Source organism: Astatotilapia calliptera, chromosome 20 (genome assembly GCF_900246225.1).
Source record: "Astatotilapia calliptera chromosome 20, fAstCal1.2, whole genome shotgun sequence".
Taxonomy (NCBI): domain Eukaryota; kingdom Metazoa; phylum Chordata; class Actinopteri; order Cichliformes; family Cichlidae; genus Astatotilapia; species Astatotilapia calliptera.
Window position 1 is genome coordinate 1924325 of NC_039321.1, and position 9557 is coordinate 1933881.

Consider the following 9557-nt stretch of genomic DNA (forward strand, 5'->3'; position numbering starts at 1 on the left):
GGATGTAAAAGGCGCACATGATGCTGTGACGTAGGCTAGAATCATGGCAGCAGTCAATGACGGTCCAGGCGTGGGATTTCTCTCGTGGAAATATGCACATTATCTTTTCCTTTCTATTGGTAGGTGGCACAGTTCACTGTGGCAAGTAAGCAAGCTAGAAGACTGGAAAAGTTATGGAAGCAACACATTAACAAGAGAATTCTGAGTAAAACCAAAGTTACTTTCCCTAGTAACTAGTTACTTTGAAAGTAACGAGTAACTTGAAGTAACTGAGTTACTTTTGAGAGAAGTAACTAGTAATGTAACTAAGTTACTATTTTAAAGTAACTTACCCAACACTGGTCAGAGCTGATAGGAAGGCAGCAAGTCATACAACCAGTTACGACCGAGGCATGTAAAAGAACATCTCTGAATACACAACACCTTGAAGCAGATGAGTTACAGCAGCAGAAGACCAATACTGTCAGCTAATAACACGAAACTGAGACTGAAAAATGTTACGTGCTCTGAGCCTTGATTTGTTTTTCAGACAGTTGGCTCAGGATTTGGGATAAACAACGTGGATCCAGCCTTGTGTCAACAGTTCAGACTTCTGCTGGTGGTATAATGGTGGTGGTATTGGTGTAATTTTCCTGGAACACGTTTGGCCCATTAGAACCAACTTAAACTGCAGTGTACCTAATAATTGATACTGAGCATGAGTGTGCCTGTGTGTAAGGATACAACCCATTTCAAAACTACGTGCAGCCACTGAAAACAACGTGTAAATAATCTTCATGTAAAATAGCAAGAAAACGGTGAGAAATGTGCATTACTGATGTATTTTTGTTTAAACAGAAGGAAAAAAACTTCAAGCATGACAAGAAGGTCCTAAAATGTCAATAACAAAGGAGCAGGAATGAGTAAATGTTTAGTTAAAGCTACTAAAATGATTATTTAAGTTGTGAACAGTATGTTTCTGTTCTGAAATAATCGACTAATCGTTGCATTTTTAAAGTAAATCATTCATATTGGATTTTGAAAAGACCCCCCCAAAAAATAAAAAAAATAAAAAAATAAAAATACGATTACATGTAGTTGAAAGAGTAAATAAATTCGTTTTCACGTGAAACGTTTTTTTTTGTTTTTTATTAACATCTCGCGTTTATACTGTTGTGAATGTGAAACATCGCGAGGTTTTCCTTGGCCAATCACGACCTTCGCCCATAAACACTCAGCCAATGAGGAGTTTGTTTGCTGTGGCGCTGTTGTCAGGGAGGGAAACCTCCGTTCGCGGGCTGTCAGGGAGCAGAAACAGACATCATGGATGTGGAGATGGAGACTGAGTGTAAGCAGAAACCCACAGAAAGCGGACAAAAGGCGGACACGGAGGCCGGAGAGTCCTCGTCTAAAGGCTCCGGGAGCGCTTACGAGCTACCGTGGGTGGAGAAATACCGGCCGCTGAAGCTGAACGAGATTGTGGGAAACGAGGAGACGGTGAGCAGGCTGGAGGTCTTCGCCAGAGAGGGAAACGTCCCCAACATAATCATCGCAGGTCAGTGAGGACTTTTACACGGTTAGGACTTCTCATGCACAGGGTTGGAAGGGTTACGTGCTCCCCAGGCTGCCGCTAGGTTAGAGATTAATTTACAGGAAGCCTGTATGGAGGAGAAGAAACAGTACAGCTACTTCGAGGAAGAACTAAGTTACCAAAAAGTTTGATTACCTGCTGAGAAACTCCTAAATGACTTTTGTACCTGCAGGGGGGGGGGAAGCACATTTTCAGAGTTGAGAAGCACAACTTCTTTATGGTGGACATTTGACCATCATTTTACCAAAATGTAATGCAACATTACAGATCTCTGACACATGGTGTTATGTTCCTCATCGGTTTACTTTAAAGACCAAGATCACGCTTTCTTTGACTGAGCTCAGTCACACACAACTTAAAAAACTAGATCCCAAATACAGCTGTGCATCCAGTCATCAGAGGTATGACTATCAGGGTCATTCAGGGTTTTCATTTCTTTGACCTTTTCTTTTTCCAAGATGAAATGATTGTACAGCATACATCTTTAATAAACGTAAAAATTAAAAATATATATGCATTCATTGGATTTATGAATGTTCAGAGCCTGGTGTAGTTCTAACAAGGACAACTGTAAATTCACAAGTTGGAGAGTTGTCTTTTAGTAATTTGTAAACAACTGCAGTTTCGAGGTTGTAAGGTTGGAGATGTGTCTGGAGGAAAACCTAAACTTTTCCCCTCAGGTGCAAGGAAATTTGTTAGGATGTTCTGGAACAACTCAGGACCCGTCGTGGCACAACACTGCCATGAGCTGGAAACTGCTGGACCACCAGTGTCACAGTCCACAGTGAAGCCAGTTTTGCATCTCCGTGAACTAAGACGACCAAGGAAGAAGCCGATAATCCAAAATCAACACCTTCAAGCTCACCTGAAATTTGCAGCTGCCCAGATGAACAAGCCAAATGCCTTCTGGAGAAGCGTTTCATGGTCAGAGGAGACAAAGATTGAGCTGTTTGGACTCGATGAAAGGAGGTATATTTGTAGGAGTTAATATGATGCTTGAAAACCCAAGAACACTGCACCAACTGTCAACCCGTTAGTAATGGCAGCATCCTGCTCTGGGACTGTTTTGCTGCCAGTGGTACTGGTACATTCCACAAAGGATGAAGGAGGATGACAATCTCCCAATTAGTCAGCTTGATCTCAAATCAAATCAATTAGATGGTTGAAACTAAGACACAGTTGTGCGTTTCAACAGGACAGTGATCCCAAACACACATCAAAAGTAGTTTTGGATAACATTAAGGAATAGTCTTTCCAAAAGTCTGATCGCAACTCTGAGAATTTTGAACTACACTTAAAAGTTGGTTGTGGGGCCGCCAGTGTAGCTCACAGTGATGAGCAGGTGACCATATGCCGTATGGCTGAGGACGGCTGGCCCAGGTTCGAATCCGAACCCTTTGCTGCCTGTCTTCCCCTCTCTCTCCTTCTGCTTTCCTGTCACTCTTCTGTGCAACAGGCTAATAAAGCCTGTATCAGGAAACTCACCAATTCACCACAGCGGTCACATATCCAGTCAGTTATAACAGAAGCTAGTTGATGGCAACTAAAAGGATCAGGTCAAAGTGCAGCTTGCTAAGGGACATTTAACCAAATATTAGTCTGGGAATATTTCTACATATGAACCCGTGTGGATTAGAAAAAATAAAATTTAAAAAAAACCCCAAGAATTGTGTTCTCACGCTTTAAAGTCATTAAAGATGTGTGCTGCATAATCACCACCTACCACCAGGCAGATAATTGGGAAACACTGGCTGAGTCATGCATGTTGTTATTCAGGTCCTCCCGGCACTGGAAAGACCACCAGCATCTTGTGTTTGGCCCGCGCTCTGCTGGGAACCTCGATGAAGGACGCCGTGCTGGAGCTGAACGCCTCCAACGACAGGTGAGGCGCCGCTCAGGACGACCTCTGGTTGTTTGGTGGACTGGGAGTTGACTGTAAGCTTTTTATCTGCAGGGGCATCGACGTGGTGAGGAACAAGATCAAGATGTTTGCTCAGCAGAAGGTCACACTGCCCAAAGGACGGCACAAGATCATCATTCTGGACGAAGCCGACAGGTAAGCAAGCCGTGCAGTGACTTTTTAAAAACAAGGAAATTCCAATACTTCGGCTAAAACTTCAAGGTAACATGAAGTACGAGGGCGCTGCCAGCAGAAAGATCTGCTGGCAGCGCCCTCGTCGGTCATGTTCACACTGAGCTTTTGTCTCTTGGTCCCCGTCTTTGTGAAAGCTCCAGAAAACATGCTTTGCTCCCACGAAAGCCACAGAACGAGTCAAGCTTCAGTAGCACTGCATTGCACACAACGGCGAAAGTCAACTGTTCTCTAAAAAAGCACAAAAAACCAACAAATCTCTCAGCCGAGGTCCTTCGGTCGTAAAGTCCGTTTGTGCAGAGTGAAAAAGACAAGCAAGTAAAACTTTACTGACATCACACACTTCATCAGAGGTAGAGTAGATTGCAGTCAACTGAGTTCTTTTCTCATCCCTCCAAGTCTAGGGTGTGCTCCTGGCTACGGTGGCTGCTGTAGGACAAATCGGTTTTAGTCCGCCGAGATATCAAAAACATTAAATCGATATCGTCCCATAACGGTGGGGACCGGCTCCTTCTGTGTCATAATATACATTTTGCACAAACAACATTTTAACATATTTGAATAATATCAACACTAATAATTGAATGATAAATAAAAAACATAAAAAAATTTAGGCTTTTTTACATTTTATCAGAGTGAACTTAATATAAGCTGTGAATGAAAATAAAAAGTTTACATCAGTCATGGTGTAACTGATGCGTAGATGCAGCCGGACAACCTGCTCAGTTGCACCTGCCCTCCATCACATGTGACTCGGCAGCAGCTGTTTGACAGTAAAGAATAGAATAGAATTGAATAGAATAGCTCTTTATTGTCATTGTACATGTACAAAAAAATGATGGGTGCTCCACGCTGTGCAGTAATAAACAACAAATAGGAGAAAAACATAAGTAGTGCAAAGGACTTGATGCGAGTATAGAGTCTGTGTGTGTGAGTGGCCTGAGTGACGTGGGTTACCTCAGGCCGTGGGTGGGCAGGTGGGGGTGTAGGCGAAGCTATTTGACAGTAAAATAGTCAGTCTGGTGTGAACGCTGATTTGAGAGCAGTTTCTGTGACGTTTCCATCCTCCCAGCATGACAGACGGAGCTCAGCAGGCACTGAGGAGGATCATGGAGATCTACTCGAAGACGACGCGCTTCGCTCTCGCCTGCAACGCCTCCGATAAGATCATCGAGCCGATCCAGTCCCGCTGCGCCGTGCTGCGCTACTCCAAACTGACCGACGGCCAGATCCTCGTCCGGCTGCAGGAAGTGGTGGAGAAAGAGCGCCTCTCAGTGTCCGACGATGGACTGGAAGCCATCATCTTCACTGCGCAGGGAGACATGAGACAGGTGAGGGGCGGAGCTTAGTCAGGCGCTCATCCCAGAGGTTGAACATGGATTTTCTGAACTTGTTTTGGCCTTTTCTCTCCAGGCGCTGAACAACCTGCAGTCCACTCACTCCGGCTTTGGCTACATCAACAGCGAGAACGTGTTTAAGGTGTGCGACGAGCCCCACCCCCTGATGGTGAAAAGCATGCTGGGACACTGCGTGGACGGGAACATCGACGAGGCCTACAAAGTCGTGGAGCAGCTGTGGGCGCTGGGCTACTCTCCAGTGGACATCATCGGGAACATCTTCAGGGTCTGTAAGACCTACCAGATGGCCGAGTACCTGAAGCTGGAGTTCATCAAGGTGAGTTCATCAACGGCGCCGAAAAAAAGATCAGCTGATCGTGACAACTTGTAAACCTCTGGTGGTCCCAGCACATGGCAGCTGCTCTGTGAAGGCAGATTTTTATATCAGCATCAGCAGTTTATAAAAATAAATAAAGCCCTTCACTCGTACGCCGCCATTAGTGTTTTCAGAAGTGAGTTCGTAGGCAGGCGTCGTTATCTGGACTCATTTACCAAACATCGGGGAAGAGCAGGTAAGCAGTCAGTGTAGAACTACACTTATACATCACCACAGTAATTCAAGGACATTCCCGTCACAGCATGATGCACTTTTGAGATTAAATATATAAACCGAATTCAAATATAGTGTTTGTACAAGATATGAGTTGAGAGTGTAGTTGTTCTGTTTTAGTATCAGGGCGTGTCCAAATTCATGGGCTGCGTCCTCCTGAGGCAGCATTCGTAGACCGATTACGTCACAGCGACGCGCCGAAGGCTGTCCAAATTCGTCGACTCCTCCGAATGCAGTCGACAAATGCGTCCTCCTTTTCCCCGAATTTGAAGGATGGATCGGGTGTGTCCTTCGTGGCCCACCATATCCCAGAATTCATAGCGCGGCCCAGCCAATTCCAGTTTTCAACAATGGCGGCCGCTACTAAAATTAAAATTACTCTTATTATTCTTTCTGGGTCACAAAATAAACTTTTAACATATTTTCAGGCGAGAAAGTAGCTGTGTAAACTTCAAATATCTGCTCGGTTTATCAAGATATCGCATATTTGCAAAAGTGCTTCGATGTTTTCGGAGTCGTCTGTTACCCACCAGCTCGATTGCTAGTCGGGAGCGCGAGGGTCACTGAAGTCGTTGAGAACGGCACAACTCCGGCACATCATGTTCAGATCATCGCTGTCTTTCGCTACTCAGGTTAAACGTGATATATAAGTCACTTAGACAACCTACAAATGTTACTGTTTGGCTTTTTCAGTGTTTTATTCGTGAGTAAATCTGTTTGGCTGAGATTAAAGTTAGTTTTCACACAGCTGAATAACGTCAACCAGAAAACTGATTAAACAGAAGTGTGAGACATCGGGGGGCGAGCAGGTAGAACTACATTTATACACCACATTCTTGACCGAGACAGTCAAGAATTTACGCCAGTGTCCTGTTATATTTTTAGATAGCAAGGAGCAGACGGCAGAGTTCATTAAACTCCACTGAGTCAGTGGTGACACAAATCTGAAGGCGAGACCGTCCCATTTCACATCTGTTTATTTCCGGCCTACCCGACCTTCTGAGGACCCGGCCCACGTAGACAGAGAAGGCCGGGTCCTCAGGAGGATGCAGCCCATGAATTTGGACACAACCTCAGATGTTAATGCTAACAGAAAAGTGTCTGATTGTGCTGCGAACAGGAAAAAAAGAAGTAAACATTTGTTAGTGATCAGGCAAACACAAATTCCTCAGACGCTCCTGCTCTCCCAGCAGAGAATCGTCCAGGAGTGATGACAGTCTTTTTCTGGAGAATTGATTGGTCAGTAGACGATAATTTCATACCTGTTGGTCTGCAGTATAAGTTGCCATGGCGATTTACCCCATTAGGAAGTGAACCACCTTCGGAGTACAGAAACCCGAGAGTTAACCCTAATGTTACTTGGATACGGTGAAATCCTGCCGCGTGGAACAGATGCTGCTGCTGACCCTGAGCGCGTCCTTCTGTGGCCGCTTCCTCTTTTGGTGTAACTTCTGACTCAGCTTTCACTTAAACGCTCACGTTAAATCACTGAAATCTTTTACAGTTGAGTTCCTTTATTTCATCACGTTCATCGTGGAGCATCAGCAGGTTGCTCAGGACTCTGCGAGGTACTCGCGTGTCAGTTACTAATTCACTGCACCAGCTCCTTGTTAACTTCAGAGTAGAACTCCAGATTCTGGAAGGTCCTGCACAGATGAGGATCAGCATACATCTGAGAACTTTTACATGCAAACGTGCCCAGCGGGTCTGTGAGATCATGTGATCAGGGTCTGAGCCCTTTGCTCAGAATAGTAGCAGAGGTCAGATTTATTAGTGTGCATCTGACGGTGAGGTCATGTTTTTCTGTTTACCCACGCTCACTCAGAGGAAACGCCTCACTCATTGCTTTTTCTTCCTCCTCTGACGTTTGTGTTTCAGGTTCTTGAGGCTTCTGCTTATTTCTTATTTTTAAGCACTGTAGGCAATGAACTGAAACCAACTTTCAACCAAAGGTTTCTTCCGCAACAGAACAGGAAGTAAAGTCTCACGCTGCTGTACAAAGATCCCTGTTAGAGCACCAGATGTGACTGAATTTCCCTCCTGAGTCACCTGACGGGGAAATCCCCTGCTGACTGGATGGATGGAGGAGTCACCCGCGGGGGACTGTCAGCACTGTTCACACACTCTGGAGGTTTTCTGTTAACTAGGGGACGGGACTCAGAGCTGCTTCTCTTTGCAAGGCTGACTTGTAATATGCAAATCTTTGTCAGACTGTGACTGTGAGCGGCACCCAGGCATAAGTCAGCGGCTGCTAAGCCACGCCCATGCAGGATGTGATTACTCAGTGCTCCGGTAGAGCAGTTGAACGCCTGTTTACTCTCACTGGGCTCACGTACCGCTGTTTGTTTTCTAAATTTAAATTACTGTCAACTGTGCTGGTTCGAGCAGCTGTCATCTGCTTTCCTTTTCAGCTTCCTGTCACGCAGAGAAACAGGAAGGACGATGCTGCTGTCTGCTGGGTTGCTGCCTTGGGCGGACGGTGGCCACTTGCGTACATCTGAGCGCTCAGGAAATATGAATAATAACTGAGGAGCAGTTCTACTGATGGCTACTGATTTAAGGAAAGCTTAAACAAAGTGCTGAACACCATTGATGGACTGCTCTGGTAGCACCACAGGACAGGCTGACAGACGCCCTCCCCGCTGCTGTTACAGATCTGGATGTTTTAGGTTTTCGTAGTGGGAATTTTCCTGAACTTTCTGAGCTCAGGCACCCAAACACTGATTTTTACCTGGATCGTGTTCCTGAGGGCAAATGTCAGAGCTGAGATATCAAGACTTTCCTCTCCACAGCCACCTCCTTCCCCGGAAACTCATTCCAGCTTCCATGATTTATTTATGTTGTCCTGTTCTGAGGTGAGGACGGGAACAGATCGAGGAGTGAAACGGCTTCACCATGACCGACCGTCTGCATCCATCAGTCCCACTCATCAGCTCGTCTCTAGGCAGAAACCCGTGAGCACTTTATGGCGTCGTTTCGGTCGAGCACTGCAGCAGCTTCAAGCTGCTGCTCAGTCTGAGCTGGAGGAGCTCAAGTGTTGAAATCTGCTTTGTAGAAATCCCTGTGTTTACTTTTTATTCTAAATAATTTCTTGAAGCAAGTCTTGGCTTCAGAGCTCACGGATCTTTGTACATTTTAATTTCACTGGGATACTCTTGGTGTACTTTCAGGCTACTTTGAGTTGCTTTTATATTTTTTGTGGGAAACATCTGAAGTTATTAAAATAGAAACCAACTTTACCAGGTCAGATGTGTGACTGAAGTAAAAACTGTTGGTAATCTGAGTATTGTGACTGATTCTTCCGTTACTATACTCAAAGGTAACTTCATTTAAACTCTGTCTCATTTCTGACCGTCTGAGTCGAGCAGGCGTGCAGTTTCACGCTTCCTAAAGGTTTCAGCTGTTCCTTTAACAACGACTCTACACGCAGATTCGTCCCATCTCAATGTTTCTCTGTTGCAGGAGATCGGCTACACCCACATGCGGATAGCTGAAGGCGTGAACTCCCTGCTGCAGATGGCTGGTCTGCTCGCACGGCTCTGCAGCAAGACGGCGCCCGCCGCTGCCAGCTAAACCCCAGCGACCCGCCGAGCGCGTCGAAGCTGCCCGCTCAGTATCAGACTTGTTCACTGCTGACAGAGTCAAGACTGTAACAGCACATCACGCATTCCTGCAAAATAATGTAAAGAAACTTAAAGCTGCATCATTGGATTAGATGTTCATCGGTCAGATTTTGTCTTCTGCTGCTTTCTGGGGGGTTTTTTAGCTGTGAAAAAAGTTTTAAATTCAAACCTCAAAAGCTGTTAAAAATATTTGTTGCTGACCAGCAGAAGTGTTCTGTATGCTTTGAGATCTTTGAGAAAATAAAGGTGAGACTGTTGTGAAGGTAAACATGAGATATCACTGATACTTATTTGAACCTGTAGGGTCTACCTTACAATATAAAGC

At 45.2% G+C, this 9557-nt stretch overlaps 1 protein-coding gene across 2 annotated transcripts; it reads left to right on the forward strand.

The window, feature by feature from the left end:
- The first annotated feature begins 1152 nt into the window (after window positions 1-1152).
- On the forward strand, window positions 1153-9500 carry rfc2 (replication factor C (activator 1) 2). Of its 2 annotated transcripts, none has more exons than XM_026153331.1 (6): window positions 1153-1534; window positions 3347-3452; window positions 3525-3626; window positions 4735-4993; window positions 5076-5336; window positions 9072-9500. In XM_026153331.1, the coding sequence occupies exons 1-6, from the start codon at window positions 1303-1305 to the stop codon at window positions 9180-9182; spliced, it is 1071 nt and encodes a 356-aa protein (XP_026009116.1). In that variant the 5' UTR covers window positions 1153-1302; the 3' UTR covers window positions 9183-9500. The 2 variants fall into 2 exon arrangements, with proteins under 2 accessions (XP_026009116.1, XP_026009117.1); XM_026153332.1 differs by lacking the exon at window positions 1153-1534 and adding an exon at window positions 2076-2539.
- Window positions 9501-9557: the final 57 nt, after the last annotated feature.

What these genes read in the sequence shown, in the direction of transcription:
- rfc2 (XM_026153331.1), top strand. Translation starts at nt 1,303, where the DNA reads ATGGATGTGGAGATGGAGACTGAGTGTAAGCAGAAACCCACAGAAAGC. An exon ending in CCCCAACATAATCATCGCAG is followed by an intron (nt 1,535 to 3,346) that starts GTCAGTGAGGAC and finishes GTTGTTATTCAG; the next exon opens with GTCCTCCCGGCACTGGAAAG. An exon ending in ATTCTGGACGAAGCCGACAG is followed by an intron (nt 3,627 to 4,734) that starts GTAAGCAAGCCG and finishes CCATCCTCCCAG; the next exon opens with CATGACAGACGGAGCTCAGC.